At 36.9% G+C, this 27,586-nt stretch overlaps 1 protein-coding gene across 3 annotated transcripts in view; it reads left to right on the forward strand.

The window, feature by feature from the left end:
* The window catches only part of TENM2 (teneurin transmembrane protein 2), a 517,058-nt gene that overhangs the window by 439,730 nt on the left and 49,742 nt on the right, over positions 1-27,586 (forward strand). For 2 of the 3 annotated variants that reach the window (XM_062002971.1, XM_062002972.1), the window contains 3 exons: positions 3,068-3,268; positions 4,799-5,011; positions 25,993-26,139. In XM_062002971.1, coding sequence (XP_061858955.1) covers positions 3,068-3,268; positions 4,799-5,011; positions 25,993-26,139 — 561 coding nt within the window. The remainder of the gene's footprint in view (positions 1-3,067; positions 3,269-4,798; positions 5,012-25,992; positions 26,140-27,586) is intronic. The other variant, XM_062002973.1, reaches the window with a different exon arrangement.

Below are 27,586 nucleotides of genomic sequence, written 5' to 3' on the forward strand. Positions count from 1 at the left end.
TCTTATTTAAGGTTTTGCAGGAGTGATAGAGTGGTCCAAGTAAATATATCTCTATATAATATAACATTTGTATATTATACATGAAATTTCCTCTATTGATTTGAGCTTCCATAAGGAATGGCAACGGTTGATTCATTTCCCATTTTCCAACAAGGATATTAAATTAGAACAAATGGGTCAGCATTTTTTTTTCCTTTCCGTTAGCTTTTTATTTCTGATATTCATCATGGTTGTATAGTTCAAACAATTTACCTGAAATGAAAATGGCACCAAAATCAATATTTGTGATGCACAATTTTTGCAGCATAAACACTGTTCTTCTATTAACAAATTTGCACACAAGATGAAGTGGCATGTTTGTCAGGTCTCATTCAATCTGGTTTGGGAGGAGACAAGTGAAATTGCTAAATTAGGTTAAATTAAGGGTGGTTTTCTTGTCAGTTTCACGGTCAAGTCATTTTTCAATGACATTTAACTTTGTAAGTGTAATTCATAGCCCTTTGGGGACTTTATGGTACATATTGTTCCGAAAACTCCTTGACCTCCTTTTTTGTCCTTAGGGATATAAATTGCTTTCTGTACCTTTTTTGTCAAATCTACAGAGGGCCCAATACTAAATGAGCTCTAATGATCTGAGCTGCCAAGGGGCTATGAGTTCTATGTCTAACTTACTTAATAAAGTGCATTCTCCTTTGTTTAAACACCAAAGAAGCTCCATTTATAAATCCCTGTTAAATACCTTTCTAAACCCTTCTAAAGACTCAGGACTACAACTTTTGCAGCATAAGTCAGTGTAGTTCTATTGCAGGTAATCATGTTATGCTAATTTTAGCAACTGAGAATCTGGCCCAGGATGATAACTCTAAGAGCATTGTATTAAAACAGAACAAGATTTGAGTTCAAAGTAAAAGCTCTTTTCAATTTAAACTTTGAAAGCTATTGCTTAGCCATACCATAGGACAAAACAGCTATAAAGTATGTTCATCTAGAGCAAAGGACAAAAGTAGTTAGTGTGTTATTCTATAGAACAAGACAGACTGGGGCCTTAGGGATATTCATAGGCTTATTCTGTGGAAATAAGTCTCAGTTTCACGAATACTGTAATTCAGCATAGAGGAAAGATAGTTAATTTATATAGCAGCAGGTGATGTTTTTCATATGCTCCATGTTGCTTTCATTAATACTTTCATTCAAGAAGAAAGATAGTATATTTCCTACATGGAGAGCACATTAGGACTCACCAGGATCTCCCAGAGTTGGCGGTCCTGCCACAGACAAGGTTTTACGTACATTACCTTTCAAAATTGTCCTTTGAAACATCATCATCTAAAAAAATAGAATGCATTTAGTCAGAACAAAAACTAACCTCCCTCCTTAAAAGTAAATGGACCTAATCTTTGCATTCTTTATTTCTTTATTCAATCAGATTGTTTTATCACAGCTCTGTGCGTGTCAGTTTCATTCAATGGAAATAGCATGAAAAATATATTCTGAACTTTGGATAGTTTCTAATTTTGTTAAGCAGGAATAATAGTATAGGACAAGCATTCTGGAGAGTTTATTGATTTATCAAATCTTTAATTAGCCAGAGCACAAAACATCTTGGTTTACATATAACTACAAAATTCTGTTATAATATATTCATGTCCAATTAACTAAGATTGAATCTGAAAAAAAAAGAAAAGAAAAAAAACCCTATAGCCAGTGTCATCATTAAAATGAAAATCTCATAAGAATTTATTCCTGTACTACTGTAATCTGAATTAAAATCAAAACTATTCTGATAACTCATGTTATTGCATCTCTAAATGCGCCTGCCTCCATGTTGTATCTAATCTATATATGGACTTTAAATGGCCTGCAACTACATAAAATAATTTGACAAGATTCTATGTTTATAGAAAAGTTGAGATTTGAAAGATCAAGTATTGTTCACATAAGGTAGAGTGAAAATGTCTCTGCCTTAATTTAGAAGGATCAATTTGGAAAAGATGAGAGATAAATCACTTTCATTATAAACTCAGATCTTCCTGGAGCTGCAAGAGAGAATGCCAATCATTTCTGGTCCTTCTGTTATGAGCTAATATATACCAGTCATGAGATGAATTCATTTTATTTAGGACATGAATTTGACCTTGGCCCTCAATTCTGCAGCAGAAGGCAGTTGGCAAAGCTTCGATGTTGGTGTTTGTGGCATAGCATAGTGTACTTATACAAATTCATGATATAAAAATTTGTAAAACCATAATGTTACTTATAGAGTTTATTTGAAAGCGAGCTCATAACATTCCTTTATTTATCAGAATTGAAGCAGCAACTGAAATTTCATTCAGTGATTTTTCATCATAACTCTTTTCACTTTCTTGATCAATTTCTGGATTCAGAAAAGATGAAATTCACATCTCTGTCTGGTTTTCTTTGTTGTTTTTTATGTGCTGGTTAGAATATGGGTTGAATAACTAGGACTCTAAATTACACAACTCGGCTACAAATGGACTATGAATCAAATGTTCAGGAGTGCCTGAACAATTTAGGAGTCTAAATGAAGCTTAAAGCCACTGATAGTTTGACTGCTAGGTATCTAAAGAGGCTATCCTAATGTTGCTCTCACAATGCTCTAGCATTTCAATAGTAATAATAGCATTATTGATTAAGATGCTCCAAAGAAAAATGTCCTTTAAAAAGTGCAATTTATTCAAGTTTGGGGCTTTTCTGTTTTGTTACTTAGACACAGTACATGAGTCACTGGAACTTCAATGTATTTCAGAAGAAATGTCCCCAGCTGATGTTTATGTATCAAGCTCATATATATATATTTGTTATTTTTAAGTCTTTGTGCTTCACTGCAGCATTCCTGCAGTAAGCTTTCATTGTTCAGTCACACCCTCTTTTATTTGGAACTCAAGTAAACCACAAATTACGTCGCACTTTCCCATTCTCAGACCAGTTAATACGACTTGCTTTATTCTCCACAGTGATATAAACTTCTCAGAGCACGCATCTACATGTTTTTCAGGCATGATATCATTGTGAACTGACCTTTCGCTGCATTGTTTTTGTTCTGTAGTTGATTGCTTGGATCCGACGTGCTCCAACCACGGCGTCTGTGTGAATGGAGAATGTCTCTGTAGCCCAGGTTGGGGTGGAATAAATTGTGAGCTTCCTAGAGCCCAGTGTCCAGACCAGTGTAGTGGGCATGGTACCTACCTGTCTGACACAGGTCTTTGTAGCTGTGATCCCAACTGGATGGGTCCCGACTGCTCCGTTGGTAAGAGAAAGACTTTTTCTTGATTTCCCAATACATTTCCTATTTTGATAAAATGTTCATTTCTATGGCAAGTTTGAAATGCAAGTAACTTAAAAGTGTGTCTTTGGAACGTGTTTGGTTCTGATTAGTAATGTTGAGAAGAAGTGTGCATACATCTTAGATACTGTTTTTTGTAACATTCTTAATTTGGGACTGTCAGCTGGGGGTGAGGGCGATGCAGGTTAGGAGTCTGTATTTCATTCTAATACTGACCCTTGTTTGGAGGTCAATTAAGTAAAAAAGTTGTTTAAGTGTTTCACATCTGTTTCCCAACAGTAAGTGAAATCTTCCAGAGTTTATCAGTACATTTATAATGTCTGAGGAATGGAAAATACTACAGTTAGTACAATTTTGGGGTTTGCTTTACTGCACATCAAAACTTACTGATGAAAAACATCACAAGCCAGAAAAATCTCTTTTCAAAGAAAGCCTTTTTTGTTTTCAGTTGTACATGGAATGGTTAAAATAATAATTTTAGAGCAAGAGACACTACAATGTAGGCACAAAAGTGTAGGCCAAAAAACTTCATCCTCTCCAAAGCTACAGTCGTAACATCTGATTATTTTAACAGAAGGAGCTAAAGAGAAAAAGATTAGTTTTGACAAGACAGCAAATGTTCTATTTGTGGGGAAAAAATACTGGGAATTTTGCTTTTATATTATAAGCTGAAGCTTGAGTCAGAGCTGTAGTCCATAAGCAAGTCTCTCAAAATAATATTTACAGTTTTCACGTTTATTCTGTTGTTTCTTAAGATTAATGACTGAGGATGCCGCACCAGTGAAATGAGTGTCAGAATGTGGGGTTTGTGCTCATGCATCAGCAGCCAGGAAAGAAAAAAAACATGAATGAGGATTTCAATGTTGAATTCTTTGGTGATGCATGAGCCAAAAGACCTCTCTGCTTTTCTTCAGAGAGCAGTAGAAGAATTTTTGCAGGGAGACACTGAATAAGTGACCATGTTAATAATAGAATTCCAAAATCTCTTCCTCACAAGCCTCTTTTACTCATCACTCCTAAAGTCTAAGTGCCCCTGAATTGTCACCATTCTCTACTGAATGAGTTTTAGGTGAGTTTCAGTCTCATTCTTCCCAAATCAATATCCACATCACAATCACCGGAGATCCAGGTTGGAGTAAGACAGAGCTACGTGCTCCCTTTCTTCACTGCTGACAGCTGCTGAGGAAGCTACCTCTGAAACTTATTTGTGTCTGAGGAGAGGACACAACTCCACTGCTGCAGCTCCACTGCAGTCTGCCCAGCATACATCAGCAGATTTATTTTAAACAACTTTTGAATAACATTTAGCTTGTTTGTAAGCAAAAGCTAAATACTGGTTTAGACCAGAGAACAAACAGGTCAGATTTGACAGCATAGAGTTTTCAGCATAAGCATACTTGTTCTGCTTATTCTTCCCTCCATAACTAGGTTGCTACTTCTGCCCCGTTGCTGCTGACTTAAGCTATAGCTTTAATCTTCATTCTCTTCTCCTAGAAGTGTGCTCCGTAGACTGTGGCACTCACGGGGTGTGCATTGGCGGAGCATGTCGCTGTGAAGAAGGGTGGACAGGAGTGGCGTGTGACCAGCGTGTGTGTCATCCCCGTTGTACGGAGCATGGAACTTGTAAAGATGGGAAATGTGAATGCAGAGAGGGCTGGAATGGGGAGCACTGCACCATTGGTAGGCAAACGACAGGCACCGAAACAGGCACATATTGCTTTCTTTTCATAAATCGTAGAAACATAGTTATTGTTGTGTATTGTAATAGGATGTTCCTTTAAGGACCCTAGTGCTTTCAAATATTATCTGGGATTCAAAATGTGTTGGGTGAAATGCCTATGAGCTCTCGGAATCATTTAAAATCAGTAACAAACTGATTTGTAGAGGGAAAAAAAACCCAAAACAAGAACAACAAATTGCACAGCAAATGAACATTAGTAAGTAAAGATGTAACAAATGGTCCAGCACGGTATCATCTGAGCCAAGATTTTCAAACTTAACTAAACATTCCTTTGTGTGAATGGCATCCTTTTTAATTTCCTGGTCTGATGCATCAGTGCTCTCCTGCTATTATATATCACATCTGAAACACATCACCACCATCACCACACAGAGCAGGGGTCAAGTTGTGGAGAAATAAGTGTTCCTGGGTGTTCACAGAAATAGCTCCCTAGCATTCTCCTGTGTTGTGCTGTGACAGTAGGCATGGTGTTTGCATATAGACAATCCCAGCATGGGAGAGCCCTGACAGTAGTGCAGCATGCTGCTGTACCCTTTCCTAATAGCATAGCTGCTCAGTACAGCATTGGCATCACGCAGAGTGCTGCGACTAACACGATTGCATCTCAGCTGTGATGTGTCAGCCTGGGAAGTTCAAAAAGGTTACACTTACACAAGGCAATGATGTTCTATCCTCTCAGTTGCCAGGCTTGAAAATTTATGCTGAAGAAGAATTGATTGTAGCTAAATGAAGGAGTTTTATTATGTCTCTACAAGCAGTCAGGTAGCATATTTGGATTATTTTGTAAAGTTACCAAAAACAAAGGAAAATGAATTGATATTTCCCCTGTGCTGTAATCAATAAAAGGGAAATCCTGAGTGATTACATCTCTTCTGACAAATCTGAGCAAAATTATGTGGTACAAGAGTATCTGAGTGCTGGGACAATATGAGTTCCAGGCAAGTGTAGTTTTCTCCAAAGACTTTTTGGAGGACTGTGGGATATAGCTTAAAAGAAATCTAGTGAGTCCAATTCCAAGGTTATATTGTTTTAATTATCTTAAATTGGTAAATCTAGCAATGAAAAGGAATAGGTCAATTGAGGTTTTCATGGCAATCAGGGACCCTAATGGGACAGTCCTATTACAAGTGAATTGTTATTTCTTTACTTAAAAGTATGGTGAGATTCTTGCATCCCTCAGACTGTTTTTCTTTTTCATTCCCCTCTGATTTCTCCTTGGATATACAAATAATTTCCAATAGACACATGAGTTGGAAACTCAAAGTATACTCTTATTGGAGAGAGTAAAAAAAAAAATAGATAGATACATATTTTTGGGACATATCCTTTGATGTTGTGGTGCTGCATGCTTCCACCACACTGTGCTAATATGATTTAAATCAAAGCTTTTCTGACTGAACACTTTGTGACCAGCGTAGATGCAGAGTGTTTTTTCACAATTGCTTTTTGACTTCTGTTATATCAACATTTCTCTGCTAGATTAATCCAGGCATTTTGGTTTTGTTATAAGTACTTCCCAAACCTTTACAAAATGCCTACTATATATTTTTTGGCAGTTGGTCGTGTAATCATTGTTTATTTTAAAAGTTGCTGCTTTGTGCAAAATTTGTTTTGCTTTATAATCTTTGAGTCATATGCTTATGTTTAAAGGTAATTAGTGTACTTAAATTCTTCATTACTGTGCACACAAAAAGATGCCTCATACTGATACCAGAAAAGAATTCTGAAAGTTACAAGCTGAACTGGTGAACTCCCAAGTGAGATTTTTACTCTGATTTTCAGAGCTGTGAAATATTTTCCTCATTATTGCTGTATACAGCAAATTTTCCTTTTCAGAGGAAGGATGATACCACTAAAGTGATTAAAATGTACATAACCTTTTTTTTGTATGTGTTAGAAAGATTTCTTTGAAACTTCATGTGGATCTCCCTGTGACAAAGGTGAGACTAGGGCAAAAAGTTTAGGTTTGCACTTCTAGTTATCTTATATTAAATGTGTGCAGTCATGTTAGGTCTTCTGGAGCAATGAGTGGTAAGGCTTCCCTCCCAAGACATTTGAAAAGTTCTCCATATGGACTTCAAGCAGAAGAATGTGAATCCCATAGGAGAGTTTATTTACTCTGAATTTTGACTTATTGCTACATCTAGTTTGAAATCTCTTCAAGTTAGTAAAGCTTGCTTTGATTCCAGTAACTGAAAAGCCAGTTTCTATCTGCATTACCTGCTTTTTAAGAAACATACACTGAAAGTCTCCCAAAAATCCGCTATTATCTCAGTGTTAATAGGCTGTTTTGTGCAAAGCTGCTTTCATCTATGTGCAAGTAGTAGAATTATGCAGAAAAGTCAGTGTATGCAAATTCCAAGTTACACAGACTTTGATAAATCTATACCTAAATAACATAAAAATGATAGGAGTGGTGTCTGCTCTTATGCTGTACATAACAGAGCAGAACTCTACACTAGGCACTCCATTCCACTTTGCCGCTTCAGGTAAGAAGAGAAATTGCTTACTGGAGTGATGATAAAGAAAATGAATCTTTTCCCAGTGCAAAAATAGACCTGTCAGGATATGTTTATTAAGTGATTACTATTCATTGATTGCAATTACGGAGGAAGTTATAACTAAATAATAGAGGGTAATCTAGATGAGGAAAAAATATTGGGAAACTAATAACAAAGCAAAAGACTAAGATATAGCAGTTGCTAAATCACAAACCAATTTCATGCTAGAATTTTAAGACAGAGGATTTAGCTTTTCCTTGAATCATCTGAGTCTTGTTAAAAGTGTGCTGTTATAAACCAGATCTGTTCCTTTCACTGGAAATAATATTTGGATCTTTAAAACTGTGGTTTTTAAACTGTTGTGGAGGATGTTTTCCATATAAACTGTCAGGACAGTATACTAAGGACAGTGTGATATAAATGCACAGTCAAAAAAACCATTTTAAAAGCTTTATTCCATCTATAATCTATATCCCTGCAGCATGAAATGCAGCTGTTATTAAGTCACTGGTAAAAAGCTCACCATGAGACCAGTGAGACCAGGATTTAATCCTAAATATTTATGACTAAGATTTAAAAGTCTGCAAACGTATCTTGTAAGGGAAGTTCTCACCAGAAGACGATATATGAGGTTTTCTTTGTGACTGCCCATCATATTCTCAAAGCCTTGCTCTTATCTGCTCACAGTCTACATTAGATGTAGGTTAAGCACTTATGCTTTCAGACAGGAAGTGGTAAAAGATTGTAGTCAAGGCTGTTTGATACTGTGGATGCTCTGCTGCAGATTAAAATCACAGTTTTTATCTATTCTGTTTCTTTTTTACATTTTTCAGTGCAAATAACCTATATCCCCTTTGATAGCCATAGAAGCTGAACTTCCAACTATTTACAGGAGTGATGTGTGCATCTCTGCAGATTCCACTTAGAATCACTTAGGTTGGAGAAGACCCTTAAGATCACTGAGTCCAAACATAAACCTAGCACTGCTTCCTGGCCTTGGTACTGCTTTTTAGAGTCTGACTCCAGAGGTGGAGATCTGCCAGTCTCTCCTACTGAGTCCTTGGCTTCCGTACTGAAAATGTCAAATTGTAAGATGTGTTCCTAAATAGGGGATTTGGAAAACTCTCTTAGCTCTATACCTTGTCTACTGTTTCTCAAGGACCTCGTATAAAGAAGAAAAATTAGAAAGAACTGGGGTTCTGTCACCTACCTGGTGGGAAATAACTTAAAATTTTCAGTTACATAAAAATGTGCTGGACAAAGAGAGGGCTCTCTGTGTCCAGGATGATTAAGATAAGTTTACAGGAGATTAGAGTTAGTTGTTAGGAAAAACCTTGTAATAGTAAATGAAAAACCTGAAGTAGGTTGTCTGAGCAAGTTGTGGAAACCTCATCAATGGAGTTTTTAACAATCTAGACAATCATCTGTTCAGGAATAGCAGAGAGGTAATTTATCCTGCCATGGGGCAGCAAGCTGAAAGTCATTGGACTATGTGAGCTCCTTTTGCAGTCTGATTTTAAATGAGCTTAAAAGGAAGCATTCCTTCTAAGTACTTTATTTTGTAATGGCCTACATGAAGATTTGTTCCATCATTCCCTATAAGAACATTATGCCGTTCTTTGAACTACAATGGATCACTTTCCCAACCAAGGAGGGTTATCTATCTGTTCGTTGTTTGCAGAACAATGGGTAGTCAGTGTATGTATTGAACCAGTCTGAAACATGCAAAGAGCAAATATTACATCCAATAGGTAAATACTTCTAATCCTCTCCCTTTTAACACCCCAAGACTCGCCCAGCTGAACAGTAGGTGGATAGTGTTCCACCTCTGTTTTAACTAATAAGAATGTTTACTGAGAATCCTTTCCCCTGGGTGTTTTGGAGTGACCATGCCCTTTCCAGCTTTTAGACATGCTTCTGTTTTCTTCTTGGTAGAAAGGAATACCACGTACAAAGATTTATAGCTTTACCTTCTCATGAAGTCAATAATCAATAGAAACATTAATAATGCAGCACTGTGTTATCTTTGGATTCAGCAGGATATTTTTGTCCTGTGATAATGCTCTTTGTGTCAAAGATCTTTTACTTCTACTACTGATTTTTCTTGTTGTAATTACAACAGTAATGGTTCAAAGATGAGGCAATTTTCAGGAGAAATGGGAAGTGTGTAGGAGGAGACAGTGGAAAGCCATCGTCTCTGACAAAGAGCAATTTAGAAGGAGCGAGATATATTAGATCTCTCCAATGTACTTCTAACTTAAAATTAATCTGTAACAGTTTATAACCTATCAAGGCATAAAAAAATCTCTAATGATGATGGCAGGAACTTAGATTGCATACTTGGTAGAGGAAGGAGCACATTTTAAAATTTCCTTTGAAAAATGCATAGAATATTGGGGTCATGACCACTTCTCATTACTGGTGATATAGAAATATGTTGGTGATATATATGATGACATGACCAAAAATGGTAGAGACATTGGCTGTTTCTATATCTGCAGGTTTGGGTTCATCACTTGTGCAGTATAGTTATCCTTCTTTCCTTATACTTGGTAGGAGGTTTCTTGAAAATCACATCTGTGAGGCAATCTTTTAAGTATGTGGTGTCAAGCTTTCATTTGGAGTGCAATAGGGTGGTTTCCTCCTCACACACACCAGCTGTATCTCCAGTGGAACAGAAGAGTAGCAGATTCTTCATAATCTGGGAGATTCTCAATGATTTCTGTCCCTCTCTGCACGTAATTTAGATTTTTATTTCCATCATTCAAGCATAGAGAGACTTATAAGGTAGAAGTTTTCCTTAGAAAGGGATGCTTTGATCAGGTATGTTATAAACATGTTGTGTTTTCTAAGCAAAACCAGGGAGATGTACTGGTCATATAGATAAGTGCTCATCTAGTCCAACATCACTGTTCTTTAGTAAAGATGCAAGTTCCTGGTAATAAGCAATTAAAAGTTTATTTCCAGAAAGGTGATGCTTTTTACCTTTTCCACCTACATTTGCTATTGGGTTTCTTTGTTGGTTTTGTAAACACATCATCTTCTATTTCACTTTCCAAACTTCAGGATAAAGTCTCTTGCCTGTGGAGTCCCCTGAGTATATGCTGTGCAAATAGCTCTTGGGTTTTAGTTTTTATTTTGATTTGTAACTTTGTAAATTCCTATCACAATAACTGAAATATACTTTGCTACTTTTGTGTATGAGGGATTAGTAAACTTTCCAAACAATTTTTGTAGCACTAAGGAATCCAAAACTACCACAGTCATCCTCTTACTTTATCATAGCTGAGCAAAATAGCTGAATGTATATATTCAGAGCAAAATATTCTATGTAGAGATTTGTATACAGTGAGAGTAGTTTGACTTTCAGTGAGTTTAGAAATACAATTCCTTTTCATTTGCAGCATTTACATGGGGCAGCTGGAGGTCTTTTTTTGGCTAAAAGGCAAGCTTATTCATGAAGAACTTTCCTGTTTGCATTCTTTGCTGAAGGCTTCCTGTAAATGATTGAAATATGTCACAGCACGGTGTCAGAACACTTGAGTGTCTTTTTTCCTTCTCTGTATATAGGATATTTGCAGAACATGACCTTACTTCTTCCCTTTCTAGCCCCAAAAATTTAATGAGTGTGTTTGCAGCAAAGCTTCCTGCATTTTGTCTGTTACTTCAAAGATGCACCCAGCAGATACCGGTGAATAGTTTCCTAAACTAAAATCACGTTTCTCTTTTCTCCTTTTGGAAGGGTTTCTACATGAGTTATATTGATTTTCTGGCCAATTCTTGAACTCTTAAAAGACCACAAAAAGAGGGGGAGGGCAATCAGTCAGGCAGCTGATATAACTTTTGAAAGGGCAAAGCTGATTTTGCTGTTCATAGGAGTATTCACAGCGTCTGGCAATCTTCTCTTCTTCCACAGATAATGTTTTCTGTGTTATTTTGTACCCTGTGGTGTCAAGCACAGCACCAGCAAGTGAGTGAATTACATGGTGTTGCTGGATACAAAATAACAAAGACACGGGAATGCTTGTGAGAGGTCAGTGACACAGATTGTATAGAGGTAGAAAGGAAATAACAGATAGTGAGAAATATATATGTATATACATATATATATATAAAATATATACTTACTAAGAAACAAATACAAGAGAGAACAATGTCTGCTTTTTGTTAGTGTTCTTGTTAAAGATATCTTTTCCTTAATCACTTGCCTTCTTGCTTATACATTCTCTAATGTATAATTCTTGTATCTTCAATTCCAGTTTCACATAATCTTTCATGCTTGAAGATGCAAATAAAGCCAAATGCTTTTTGTCTGACTGCTGCAAACTCTGTGGAATAACAATTCAGACACAAGGCTTTACCTTTTCAGGTTCTTGCCAATTTAGTATCAAATTAACAGTAGAATGTATTAGAAGTTAGAGACTTGTCTTCCTAAGATGTTTGATGCTTTTTTTTCCCCCTACTTAATATTTTCTTAATGTTGTACCAAAATATTAATGCCAGGAAGAAAAAGGAAAAAAAGGTCTCTGTAGTATCTCTGAAGTGCCAGTTGAGGATTTTGCTGTGTGATCTATTTAGGGCTTTGGGGGAAAAATGGAACTATTGAAAGCTTTCTCTTTAAACTGACAGTTATCTCTTAGGCAGTAACTACTCACAGAGGATGAAATACACACTGATGTTGAATATTGATACACCCTTCTTTCACTAAAAGCCCTTAGCCAGCTTTTTTTAAAAGATCTTAAGGGCTGAATACGGAGACTTGTTCAGGGTTCCAGTTACGAGGTATCATGAGCCATTCTTCTTGAACAAAGTTTTTACAAATTTTATGCTATTAGGATCTTTTCTCTTGTTCTTTCTTTCCATCTCTATTCTGAGCTGCTTATGTATGAAATGCTTATTAGGATAACCTCTCTTCTGGAGATTATTCCTGTAGCTTCAGGCTATTTAATTTTAGATACAGTTTTTCTACACATAAAAAGGAACAAATCTGAGTACTCTTGAAGGTATTCAGGTCTGTGGTTATCATCCATGTTCATCTCTGTGTGCCGAAACCGCAGATAGTTGAAGTAATATTGAGGTCATCATTACTGGATTCGTAGCTACTGGAAAAATTGGAACTAAGTGTGTAGATTTTTACAGTTTCCAGCACATACTGGTGCAGTGTTTTCAGTGGTATAGTATTGACTGATATATGTCTGTCCATCTTGTTCTGTCAGTTGTATTTAAAACACATCCGGGCTGAGATAGAGGTAAAGCAATATTGGTGTCTCGTTAATCTAGCAGTGATTCACAGTCAAGAATACTAAAAGCCAAAGGAAAAGTGGGACATGAGAAATTAAGGTTACTGTATTTATCCTCATTCTCTCTTCATTCAATAATAGGATTAGGTTTGGCTCTTCCTTGAAGATTTTGAAAGCTGGGAGCTGACCCACACAGCTGACTGTGTGCTACACGCTTAAATGTTTCACTCCAAACAAGTACCTCTCTTAAACAGTAAAGCAGTTTTCATGGAAAAGTAGCAACTTCTGCTTTCACAAAGACTTCAGCATGACATGGATCATAACATTATCCCTAATGAAAATTCAGGCAGAGGGGACATGGCTGTCCGCTTATCCATGTAAAGCTTTTTTTCCCCTCTCGTTCTACTAAACCTAAAACTCCCGCCTTATTGTAATCTGCCAATTCTATGGCCCATGACCGATGTCTAACATCTGGGATTCATTGCCTTTTCTTGTGCTGTCTCATTGATTATTGGGAGCCATGCAGTGAGTCCCAGATGTTCAAGTGTAAATCAGTTTCTACATTCTCTCAAACGTGGTTTGCATAATGGCACCTAAGTCCTACCCAACGCATTTGGATTTTCTCTTGCACAATGCCTTTTAAAACACTGTGGGTTTCCTACATTCTGTAAATAGGGAGCCTAAATTTTGAGAAACTGACAGTCAGTGTCAGGATTTATTGCTCTTTCCTAAACTCATTGTATTTTTTGGTTTCTGTTCACAGTTTTTTTACAGTCCAGCATGGAGCAGATTGATCAGCTCAACATCGGTAGACAGTGGCCTACTTTTAAAATGCCATAAAATAGGTGCAAAATAGCTGCAAGGAAAGGTTTAAGTATTTCTTCTTAGATGTTCTGGAGTGAGTAGGGTAGACTGAACTACACAAGCTGATAGTTAATCTTATGTATAATTAAGAAGTATATACACTTTTGATATTTTAGTTCATTTTTACAAATCTATGTAAAGATTAATTTCATCTGTATTAATTCCAGTTAATTATTAAATGGCAAATGAGTGTTTTTTAAGGTAAATGTTGAAAGAGCAAAGTTATTCATGAGTGCGACAAATGAGTGAGGTTCATAATGTAGCTAGACCACATATGTTTTAATTTGCCATCAAATAGTCAGTTTTTCAGAGCATTAAGCAACTAAGCTAAAGAATCCCACTGCATCAAATGGCAGTCCCTGTTCTGAAGAATAATGGTAGTGATAATAGCTTTGTTATCTAAGAAAATACAATGGTGTAATCATAATGAAAACCAATTGTTTTTAATATAAAACTAAATCAGATTATAGTGAAAAATATTACTAGGTTGTGATTTTAGGCTATAATACTAAGATTACTGATTATTGATACTAAGAGGACAGTTATCTAAAAGAAATTAACACCAAGAAAAAGAGGTCAGTTTAGGAATACCATATTTATCTAGAATGCGGTGATTTATTGATCTTTAAAGCAGTACTGCTTCAAAACCTGGTATTTTTCCAGTTCTTAGTAACCAAAAGGCATTGCTAAGCTTCTCATGGAAGAAGTTTCTCAGGAACAGCACTGAAATTATTTTTGTAAATTCAGCATACACAAAAACAAACTCTCAAATGTCCCAGAAGATGCTGATTCTCCTAAAATCAGAGACACATTAATACAGATGAGAGAGCTGACTTTTGGTTTTAACCACCGGGGATACCAGAGTTCCTAATGCAGCATGTTGCCATCCACTTTCCAGCAAGTTTTAAATATAAACTGACCTGACTTATTTGCTTTCCATTTAAGAAAGCAAAGCAAAATGTGTATATGCTGGGTTACAGATCACTTCTCCCTGAAATTAATAGAGGAGTTAGCATTATAGCTTAGTGGCTTACAATGGAAGATACTGTGCCAAGAGTTAAGCAGTTATAGAAAAAGAAGTTGGGTATCTGTCTCCCTCTTCCCTCTTTTATTTTTAAATTGCAGAATTGTTTGCATTGAACAGGAAAACTATTACTGAAAGCAGGAAGCCATGGATCACTGTTTACTGCTGACAAGTGAAAGAACAACATGAATTTGCTAAAATACTAACAGATTCTAATTAATTCTATTCTTTACATATTTTTTCCAAGTAATTTGATAACAGTACATGAAAAGTAAAGACAATGTGCCTTTTTTTACCTTGAAAAGATGTTACAGACTTACGACAATCACTGCTTAGGAGTTTGTTAGGAGTACAAAATGAGGGTTGACATTGCTCACCATGCAACGTTGTTAATAGATAGTTGAATTGGGGGACATACAGTGACACAGATTTTTAGATCCAATTCTCTTTTTTTGTTGGCTTCTTTGGAAACTAGGAGTAAAATTGCTTTTTTGTTACTGCCTCCCTTGGATCGTTATTAATTGAGTCTTTATCAAGAAGGCAATCCATATATATCTTCATTGTGTCCTGTGAATGTTTGAACCTTTTTTTTTTCCCCCCCTCCAAATAATTCAGAAATATTGATTTAGAATGGAGAAAGCCTTCCTTATTTAGAGAATGGGATTATTAGAGTCAAGGTCACTTTGTGAAGGCTGACTGGGCAACAGTTGCTTGAAGGAAACAATAGGTGAGTGTTACACTGTAGAAAATGTTAAGCTTGTATAAGCTCTTAAGCAGTGGGGTCTGCACTCACTGCTTCTGCATCATTCCTCTGCAGAGATGGTTGTTAATCAGAAGTCTAAACAATGTACATACTGTGTTACCCTTGCATATGTAGCTAGAGGGCTGAAGGGGAAATGAAAACATCTATATAGATGCCTAAGCTTGCAGTTGCAGCTTTCCTGAAGTCAGATCCAAAGGGGACTGTAGAGGTCATCAGTTTTATGGAATCTTTTTTTATCTATTCTATAACAGGTTTGATTGAATCAACGTTGGGCATCTCTCTCTTAATTTCAAGCAATAATTCATATCTGCAGTAAGGTTTCTCATTCCCTGCATGAACCCAGCTTACTGGTGTAGCTGCTGCTGGATGACTATGTTTCAAAGGTAGAAATTCCTCCAGCCACATCATCACCTCCCTCATCTTTGTAAAAAGTAGTGACTTGAGAGCCTTAGTCCTGCAAGACACTATTTTACATTCCTTGACAAGGAATTCTTATAGGAGATGATTATGGGATTTATCCTGCCTCCAGTCACTTCTCTATGTGGAGCAATCTCTAGATTTCTCAGCAGCATCTCCAATTCACTTAGATATGATGTTTCTCTTCCCAAGAGAAGTGCTTCTAGAAAACAGACCTTATTATAAGGAATAACATCACTACCTATCCCAGCATGGCTTAAAAAATGTCAAATATAGATGCAAGACAACTGAGTTAAAAGCCTAGTTGGTGCTTCTAATGGCTTCAACAGAGAAATGGAAAAGAAATACTCTATAAGCAGAAAGCCTTCTTTGTTCTAGAGAATTAAGGTTACCTCTAGTGAGGCTTTGGGAGGGGCAGAGTTATCAGTTTCCTGACAGTAAATGTTTTTAATGTAAAGCAAGCAGATCTTAAAGAGTCCTTCTGCTTTCACATTTCTTCCAAGTGCTTATTAAATATATTTGGCTTTCTTGGGGTTGAAATAGTGATGGTGATCCCCTTAGTAGATCAAAATCAGTTTCCCAGATCTATTTAGTATTCAAATACCAAGATAACTGGCTATGTTTGAAGGATTATGGGTTTTTTTGCTTTACCACTTACACAGCGCATAAAGTGCACAGTGCAGATAAAGAAGGTGCAAAGAGAGCTGTCCTACAGTTTGTGCATGTGGGATTTAAAACAGTTCATTTTTGAAATCAACACTTTTATTTCTGTAGCTGTTATTAAGTATTTGTGCAGTTGATTGATATAAAAATTGGAGAGTTGCATGATATTCATGAAGCTTATGTATCTTGAAAAGGGATGCAGAATGGATGCCTAACACTTCAGAATTAAAGACATTTTCTAAATTACATTTTCTATAGTGAAATATTCATCTTCTATCCTGCATCTGCCAAACAGCTCAGCATACACAAATACATAACTCAGAAGGCATTGTCTATGCCTTTGGATTTGATTGTACATACATTGCCTGTGTGGCAGAATACTGCTCCTGTGTCGTGAACACGATTTCATCCTTTACATTTGTACATCTTCAAACTCCGTAAATTCTAGCTTTAACAAACATGTGAGATATATTTCTTTTCATATGCAAATATCCATTACTTTTTGTCACTTTCAATCGTATTTTACTGCCATGAATATTTAGGATTAATGCACACCAGAAGGGGTATGAGAAGCAGTTATGTTATCAAGTCCTTTTTCATTCCAAACTATCCCATAATGCTGCTGCTTTTTAAAGTTTTCCTTCAGTGCTTTCTTTTCATTTTCCTTTGGGACACCTGAAATGTTTGGACTCGGTAGTCTGAAACCATACAGTGTACAGCCATTTATTGGAATCCATGGAATTAATACGTCAGGAAGATCAGCAGCAAATATAATACATCTCTCTATATATCAATTTTCATCTGAAAGGGATTCCAACATTCTGTACCAAATTGCTCACAGAACACCGTATTCCGTTGCACAGCAATGGAGGAAAAAGTGTACTTATGTTAAGGCTCTTATATATTCTGTTACAGATAGCCTACACACTTATACAGGATCTGCATTTGCATACCTGGAAGTTAATTGCTAAATTATAAATTCTATGCAAACATTAATATCTGATGAATAGCAAGTAATTATATTTTAATAACACCTGAGAAAACTGGGATTCCCTACCCTGAGAATTATGAATTATAAAGCTCTAAAACTAAAGGAATCATTGATAATTCAGTTTGGAAGGGATGTCAGGAGTCATCTAGTCCAACGTCTTCCTCAAAGACAGGTTAGGTACGAGGTCAGACATCAGACTGGGGCCTATAATTTTTAAGGCAGGCTTCCTCCAACCCTCTTTATTGTGTATTGGATAGGCTGTTACTCATCACTCAGTGTCCCAGCTAAGCAGCTTCTGTAGCATATTGAGCAACCTAAGTAGCATATAACATCAGCTTGTTCTCATTACAGTGCCCTGCTGCACACATCCCATTCCCTCACATCTCTGAATTCAAATAGGATTAGAAATACTGGTGTAAGCTACTGTTAAGTAGTACTGGCATAAGAGGAAACAGTGCTGTTTGGCCACTGTAAATGCTGGCTTAGCTTACTAGAGCATTTTGGTTGACTTAAGCCCCTCTGCTTTGTCAAGCTGTTTTTATAGTAAAGGAGTTATGGTCAAAGAAATGCAATTTGTATTTGGAGCAAAAGTGGATGATATGTGATATATTTTCTTTTATGTATATGTAAGTTCTTATTTATAGAGTGAAGGAATTCATTCCTCCTGCATGTCCTACATGGAGGATTTGTGAAAAATAGTTGTAAAAGTATTCTGAAGTTAATGACTGAACTGAGAACTGTGGGTGTCTTCTCCAGAAATCTCAAATTACATTAAATCTGGAATGTTATGTTTATTTCAGTAGGACTTTATTAAAATATTTGGAAATGGGAAATTTGAAGCTAGTGGTATTTGACTAGAATGAATGTATCCAAGGGTTGATATTCTGTGGAACTGTCAGGCTCATGCCAGTCTGATGAAAGGAATCCTCCATTTCCAAGTGATTTGTTGCCTTTCAGACAGATGAAGTTATCTGTGACTGTCTCAGGAGACAGGAAGGGCTGTAAAACCACCAGCAACAGTTTAGAATTCAAGGGGTCTTACCAGAGTTTGAAAGCTTTGCCTTATGATCATTTCATGTTAGGCCATCATTTGCAGAAGGATAGAAACAATTTTGTTGTTACTAAATCTGATTTAGAGATCTAGATTCAGATGTATGAGCACTAAGGACAACGTTTCCTGCCTAATTACAAATATCCTTGTTTGTAGGATAGTTTTAGGTCTATGCAAGTCCTAAAGAATTACTTTAATGTGGTTATGTTTAATGTGTCTATACACTGAGCTTACCAGAAGACAGATGATTTAGCTTGGCTTATGATTTACTTTCTCTGCCTCTGCACTGAAATTTTGTTGCAATAATATTGCCTGAAAGTATTTCCTGAGCAGCAAAGCTAGTGATTGTGATTTTCCTTTAAAATATAAAGTATTTATGTTTTATAGAAATACTGGGTAGCATTGTGACTTGTGAAAAGCTCTACCCAGTGATAATATAGGTCTCCTCTGCTGACCCATCAGGGAAAGGACATCTGCCTCACTGGAGAGTTTTCAATCAAATGAGAGATCTGGGAGTACTCTCTACTACCAAACAAAGCCTTGGTAGCAGCAAATAGTTCTGACCTTTTCAAGCCTGTGCTTGTACTTTTTATACCAGCAGAGTTTTAAATAGTTAGTATTTGAAATTAGGGCCTGCCATTGTGGCATCTTGGTGTATACAGGGATTTTAGAAGTTCACATCTGAGCACATGAAGGAAAAGGCTTACCTCTAATTTTATACAAGCTGCACTCACAACATGATTAAATTGGGTTCAACTTTGGAGAAGTATGGCAACGTGCCATCTCCACTGGCAAACGTGGTCTGCCTGGGAGCAGAGGATGGAGTAGCAGGACCTTTTGTTATCTAGGCTTTTTATGCAAAGTGTATAGAAACTAGAAAAACTTCTAAAACCCCCTGACTTCATGCTTTCCTGCAAAGTTAGAATAGAATACTACAGGTACTTCAGTAAATTGGGTAGCATTCTGAGTTCATACATTGTTTTAGCTGTTAACAATAGTAAAAATAGGGCTTTGCATTGTTTTCCGTCTGAAATAAGGAACAAATAGGTCATTTATATTGAATTTTATACATTTTAGTTAGCCAAATGAAACTGAGCTTTTGAGAACTTATGCCTGAGATTTGACAGCACAATATCAAATATCTTTTTCCCAGATATCACTTAATATAAGAACTACATTGTACTTTTTCTTCTTTGTCTCTCCCTGTGACACAAAGAGTGTGGGATGGGTAAAGAGTACAGAAATGTGGCAATACTTTGTGCATGAGCACATAGGAGATTCCTGAAGCTTCGTAGTTACCATCTAAAAGCATAACACTTTACCAAAACATTGACTCAAAAGAAGTTCAAATGCATATTTTTGAGAAGCTATGACTGCCATATATTATTGAACAATAAAAAAGCAAATTGCATTGTGTGCAAGGAGGTTGAGTAGCAATTACGGGGTGAATCCTCATTTTTATAAATGAATGACTAAAACTGCCTGCTGTAACACTGTGATTAATGTAGGGATTTTAGTTTATTACATTGTAATTAGGTTATATATCCTTTTAAACATGAGGTCAGTGTTTTGCGTGTTACTCTTCAATTGACTGAATTTACACATCCTGTCAGATAAGTCATTTTATCATTACACTGTCACTAAACTATTTATATAGATGTTATTTTAGAGATAAATCTGACTTGAGAAGGCTTCTCTCTCAGCAATGATGTTACATATTACAAAGGGCCGTGGCAGTCCTTGTATCCAATATCAGAAACATTAATACAATAAAAGGTTGTAGTTGTGGCACTGGTTTTATGAATGCAATTTCACCTAGAATGATATTCTAAATGGATTTTGTTACAGCAAGATTAATTTGAAAGAGCCAGCTATCCTAAATGCAATTTTTACTGCATCTTTTATATATCTTTTTATTTGGTATATGAATATAAGAAGTTGAATATGAGTCTTATTTGAAAAGAATACACTGTGTAACTTCAACGTGCTGCTAGGGTAAAATTATAGCTCCTTCTCAAAATCTCAGCAAATAATCTCCTCATTGTTTCTAGAAGAAACAATGTAGCTATTGCAACTTCCTTTGTCTTTTTGATTTGTGTATGTGCACCTGTATCTTTTTTACAAGGTTGGGGTTTTTTTGTTCTGGAAGGTGCAGGTGACTTTCTTGAGACTTCCTTTTTAACAGCAGCAGTTCCCCTTTGTGTGTGGTTTACTTTCCTTCTCAGCAGTCACATGTGTTTTTCCCTCATTTTCCTATTTTGTTTGTAAAGTGGGATGTTCTCTGGGTTCCTGCCTTTACGTCTGAAAACCAGAATTGCATAGATAAATAGTAGATAGAATTTAGAAGGAAATTCTGTTATGACATACATATCCCAGGCAATTTAAGAAACCTTATTTAGCATTCATAACTGTCAGCCTGCCAGAAGGTATTAGAGTGGAGGAAATCAGGATTCTTGAAACTTATATCTTGGCCTTTCCATTTTTTTCATCCCGTTCAAGAAATAAAAGTAGTTGACTTTAGTTTTAACTCAGGTGTATATTCATCTCCTCCAACACATGTGCAAATAGTTGTTTATTTAATAGTTATTTCTCATTCTTTTGATTGAGAGCTGGCTTAAAGAGATATTTAAGGTATTGGATGGTTTAAAAGTTATGTTTTCTCTAAAAGGAAAGGGCAGCAAGGAACCCAGTCAGAGCACCTTGGTGACAAATGCTTCAGTGCCACACTGAATCTCCGGCTCTGTGTGAGCACTCTATGGAAACAGGAGCAATACTGCTGTGGTACTTGAGCAGTGAACTTTTTATTGTACTTAAAGACCAGGTTAATTCTTAGCAATTTGTCAATCTGTGTACCCATCCTGCTTTGAAGACCTGAGCTAGAGCTTCTGCACGGCTATGTGGCCTCTTCTGGAACTGTCCAAACTCACTCGAAGGGGCCTCGTGTCTCACTCAACCAATACTGTATTGCATTGACATGCATTTTGTGACATGTTTTGGATTTGAGTTTATTTTAGTTGAAATATTACTCTTTAGAAAATAACTGTGTGTTCCTACTGTAATACTATGTGCCACTTTTATTTGAATGCCCTTTCTTTGGCTTTAAATAAGCCTTGCAGCCTTTGGAATTGAAGGACTAAAAACTAACAATAGCAAATAAAAAGCATAATTTCATTTTCAATGTTGCTAGGTACCTCATTCTGTGTACCTCATTTATTATTTTTTAGATAGCTGTAAGCACACCAGATGTTCACTGAAGGAATGAACAGAAAATAGGAAAACAGTGATTGTTCTCTAAAATCCAAATTAAACAAACTTATTATCATTACTGATTTTAAGAAATTACTCTATATTCTGTAGGTACCATCATATCCCAGACTACTTCTGTTTGCTGCAGTTCTGTAGTTAACAGCTGTAATGAGAAAAGGAGGATTTAAACGTTCCCTTTGAAACTCATTTGTATCCTATGAGCAAGAAAACACTGTGCAGTGCAACAAGCTCTTGGCTGCAGGGCGTCTTCAGCCATAGGATCGCCTGGTCTGGTGTCAGTTCAAGTCAATGAAAAGACTCCACTGACTGCCAGTGAGCTGTGGATAAGGATATGTAAAGTGAGGTTGGGTGGGAAGATAAACAAGAGATACTGTATTCCAGACTATAACGTGTGACTAAATAGGGAGACATGCAGGGAATCCATTCTGTCTCCTTAAAGATATTGTTTGCAGGATAGATGGCTGATAGACAGCTTTGGATCAGGAAAACTCAGAGGATGTAACCTCTTGATTTACATCTAATTGTCCATGTATGACCTGAGTAGAGGCTAAAAACACTGTCAGCTTCTCTTAAGTGGTTACAAGTTATCACCTAAAGAAATTTTACATTTTTCACTCTATCTCTCCTATTCCCCTTTTTCCTTTAATGATACTAAGAGGCCACCTATTCCTTCAAAGTTTGAAAACTTTAAAAAAAAACCCAAGATAACTTCACTTTCCCTGGCTACCCTTTCCCTTTCTTCTTTTCCAGAACAATTTACCCCATCATAAGTGGGAATTCTGCAGATTTTTAAGGTTTTAACTGAAAGCACAAACTAATTGGACAGTGTGGCTTTATATTTTAATTCACTTAAAATGTTTTGATTGGAGTTTTAAAGAAAAATTTAAGAAAAAATCTATATATGGCTGAGTAGCTGAGTACATGTGTATTTATATACCATGGGAATATATATAGTTATATACCAGTGGAATAAAAAGGCACTCTCTGCAGAATTTACCCAATATTGGATTAGAATTTTTTGTGTACTGCTGAGATATTGAAAAACAGTTTGATGAGTTCAGAAAATTAGTTACCTTATAATTTAGTCTCAATAATTTCATTGTAGATGAAACCCACAAATGGAGAAGCTGAGGAAATGTAAGAAAAGGGCTTTCGAGTACTGAGAAACAATGTAGATATGTAGTGGGCAAATTTCCCCATGCACTGAAATTGATAAATTTGCTGAGTCTCTGCTTATCAAATTGTACAATTTGAGAGGTGTCTTCAAGCCCTTGTTGTGATCCCTGAGAGTCAGCATTTTTATGCTGCTTCCTACTGTAGATATGGAGTGATACTAACTTGCCAAAAAATGAGCTTTTTAAACTAGCAGCAAGTTAAGAACGTAACTGCTTGTTTGAACAAAAAGAAGCAAGAAACACCATGGAATCCGTTAATGAATTTGTTCTGTTGCTCCAATTTAGTTGGCTAGCTGGAAAACAAACTGAATAAAACAAAATAAATTCAGGCATTGAACACTAGCCCTAGTGTTCTAGAACTATGGGATAATAGAGAATGTTCTATTCAGTGAGAAGGCTAAAAAGTGTTTTGGGATCTCATATGTACAAAACAACAGTTTACACTATTGCTAGGGCCACAGATATAATGCCTTTATTTCCTCCTTTTTCTTCATTAGTGCCTTCCAGCATTCAGTTTACATGCATGCTGGGCCTCTTGTCTGTCTGAGGTGTGGAGAGGAATGAATTTTAGTATTTTGACTTTTAAACCTTCTCTGATGATTCCTCCCAATGCCAGTCACAGATTCCTGATGCAACATTGCAAAAAGTACTGAAATCTTTCTTACTGTTCTAATGGTAAATGCATAGATGTCTGTTTTAAAGCTCCCAGCCACAGGGAAGTTGGAGGCTGAGAGAAGGGCGGCTGCAGTGTTTTACCTCTAGCAGCAGCACCCTGCACAGAGACATTGTTAGAAAAGTGAGACACTTGAACTGCTGTTGCCAATGCTCTGCCTGTTCTGTGAATAAATAGGTTGTGAATCTAGCACTTTAAACAAGCACTTTCTTTAAGCTAGCTTTTTGACACTTTCCATTAAGCATGCTGTAAGAGAAAAGGTGAATAGAATTTCTCTACACACCAGGAGTAGCAACTTGTCTGCTTAGCGTGAAGGGCCCTTTGCTGTGCTGTGACTGAGAGCTTCATATCATGGCAGATTATTTCTTAAGGTTAGATGTTGATAGCCCTTCCTTCTGTGACTGTCTTACTCTCTCTTTGACTACCTTACTCTGTGAGTGAATTCATAAGATAGCCAGGGAGTAATACACTGCTCAGTGGGAGCTAGGCCTGCAGAATGAAAGCAAGCTTTAACAAAGCACTTAGTGTTAGGATATGCTTCGTGCAGTGTGCATTTCCAGCAAAGACCATACGTCCAGCTGTGAGCACTGAGCATTTGTTGAGACTCTCAAGGCCTCTCGGTTAGGCACTTTATGGCCTTGTCCACTGTCAAAAGCCATTGAAGGGCATCGAGGCCCATTAGCTGTGTGCAAATGCTGTATGTATAGAGCATATTCATTAGTACTTATTGTGCCTATACACATGCTGGAAGGTTTAAATAGAGATATTCAATGCACTGCCTAAATAGAAATCGTTTTAGAAGAAAACTTGTTATTAATAGATCATATGACACTGACATCTAGTTGGTCAACAGGCTATTAGGACAAATTTTGGTCTGACAGGCTATAATGCTGTGTAAAGATATACTGGAAGCAAGACAGGCATAAGAAGTGCTGCACATATGCACACACACATGTACAGAAACACACAACCATACAAAATATCTAAATAGTTGTCTATTACTTAAAGCTGTTTTGAAAGTTAATACATCATTAACTCTTTTAGGGAAGACATTATTGTTAAAGTACTTGGATTTTATTGTAGTCAGTTGAGGTTTTTTCCCTTTCTTTCTGATATTTATGTTATTGAAACACAACGTCCATCTTTGGAAGGCCACAGTTAAAGTCAGTAGAGGTAGCATAGCGTTTCCTAGCAACATCATGTCTATACCACTGATGCTTACTTCTCTCTTTAAGCTAAACACCAAGTCATGTCCATTAATCCCCAGCTGCACATAAAACTTTTCAGAGATTTTTGCTAGCTCCCTACTGTTCATATTTTCATCTTGCTCATATGCTGCAAAGCAAACTGCTTCAGTGATTTAATATATATTCAGTATAAAGCCAACTGTGTGTGGATATTGACAATTGCTATTTGGTTGTGATTTAAAACAAATAATTTTTCCTACAGTACAATGCCTCCCTTCGAACATTATTATTTTGGTCATTCAAACAAACTGACAAATGTAAGAGATAAAAAACCTGCCTTTAAAATACATTACCTGTGCTGCAAAAGTAAGCACAATTCTTTATGGCTAAGATACATAACGCCAAAATAACCTTACATTTAAAAAGCAGTCAAGATATTCTATTCTATTCTTATTAGAACATATAAGTACCTTAGTTATTATTTTTCTTCCTAATTCAACTCTTGCTGTACAGTAAGTCACGTCACATCCATAAGCAATTCAAAACATACACTTTTGTGAAATATCTCTTCTGATGTGTCTTTTGGAAAGCATAAAATGTTACAAGAGAATATGAGTCAGTGTAGTGCTAAAGTCTTTTAAAATGACTGTTAAAGAAGGAAAGTATTTTCAAAACTATTTATTTAATCTTTGTGTTTAGAGAAGCTCTGGAGAATTATGCCATGCACAATACAAAAGGCACTCTGAACATTGACATGCTTGTTGAAGAAGACTTTCTCACTCATATATGTGTACACACAAGTATAGTGGGAAAAATAAGAGTCTGTGATCTTCTGTCATCAAACTGTAATTTCCATCAACTCAAGGTCTGAACCTTTGCAGAGTTCTTAAAACATGTACTATGGATGATGGTAGGATTCCTCCTGCCTTTTGGCTTAAGTTCAGTCCCCATGTCTCTGAGGTATCCCCTTTCTTTGCCCTGCCTCTGCAGCTCAGGACTCTGGCTCTGGGCCAGGAGAGTGTCCCACCAGCAGGACCGAGCCTTTTTGTCTGCACAGTAATATTGTCAAAAGTGTGAGTGGTTGTATGAATGAGTGTGTCTTGTACTTACCTTCTCCATTTCTTCAACCAGATGGCTGCCCTGATTTGTGCAATGGCAATGGGAGGTGCACGCTGGGTCAGAACAGCTGGCAGTGTGTCTGCCAGACCGGCTGGAGGGGGCCTGGATGCAATGTTGCCATGGAAACTGCCTGTGCTGATAACAAGGATAATGAGGGAGGTGAGCAGAAGTCTTTCAATTCCCTGTCCCTAAAGAATGAAGGGTTATACACGCTTTCTTCATGACTCATTTTCCTTCAGGAAGACTTTGACTGTCATTGTTGTCAAGTGTTGTTGTTTGGAACAAATGAGACTGAGCGAGCTGTGACCTTGTGGAGAGACACGGAGACACACAGCTCCTGAGTTGGGAGTGGACAGACTCAGTCCCACTCCACATCCCACTGAAGCCCACAGTGAGCAGCACACCAGAGCTGTTTCCTGTAGGCTTTTGGTGCCTGTGAATTGCAGAACTTACACTGTGTCCGTGGGCACAAGCATGGTGGCTGATTGAGCGGGATATTTAACAATACTTGTTCTCCTCTGTGCTGGGGGCCAGGGTCATGCTCTCACATACACAACCTGTGTAAGTGGTTGTAGCTTGTTGTCATGCTGCACTGTTCACGTGCCAGACTTTAAAAGGCTGAGTGTGGTATGCTGAACAGTCATATGGTAAGGCTCTGATATCCCTGTTCAGTTTTCCCTCTCCTTTATCAGGAATATCCCTATTATTTGTGTTCTGTGTATACCTTCAAAGATCTCTTTAGTTTATCTCATTTTGTGGAGCTTTCCATGATGCATTAGGCTATGCTGGGCTGAAAGCAGTTCTGAGAAGCTGTGCCATCTGAACAAGATTGCTTAATCCATCTCTTTCATTTGAAGTAGCTTTCTTATGCCTTTCATTACAATGTCTTCAGTAAGTCATGTAGATTCTTCTTTCACATGCTTCTGCTCTTCATTAAAAATCAAACATCAGACCCAGCTTTCTTCCTTGAGACTCCTTCACTGTTCTTTGGCCAATAATTAATCTAAAGAGCACATCTGTTGTTTGCTTGTTAGGAAATGTTTTACTCGTGGTGTTTCCTAAAACCACAAAGAAACATTTGGCTTGTTGGAGTGGCTGCTTCTAGGGTGAAATTGTCATTGAGTGCTTTCATTTTTTGTAAGATTTCAGGGGGTAGAAATTGTTGAGAAGTCCCAAACTGAGTAACAGTTGCATTTGATTTTGATTACGTGATTCTAACCATGTCTGCATATCATCTGGTAGTTTTAATCTGTAAGTCCTCTGCTAGTTCCTTGGTTTCACATGTGATCGGTGCTTACAGAAATATTTTTAAAGCTCTAGAGCTGATTCAATTTTAGGAAACTGCAACTTTCTTTCTAGCTGTTACTGAATTGTGAAGAGTGGGATCTAACTGCCAAATTACATTAGTTGGCATTTAGCTGTACAACAAAACTCACTAAGCCTGTGTTAATATACAGGATAAGAAACCGAAAGGTGAACTGCTTAGGTCTGTAAGTTTTACAGGCTTTGAAGATTAGAAAGGAAAATTTGAAAGTGGATGTATCATCAGATTTTTCTTCAACACAAGGACTGAGTCTGGAAAACATTATTTGAAATATCAGAATGA

This window comes from Colius striatus, chromosome 9 (genome assembly GCF_028858725.1).
Source record: "Colius striatus isolate bColStr4 chromosome 9, bColStr4.1.hap1, whole genome shotgun sequence".
Classification (NCBI taxonomy): Eukaryota; Metazoa; Chordata; class Aves; order Coliiformes; family Coliidae; genus Colius; species Colius striatus.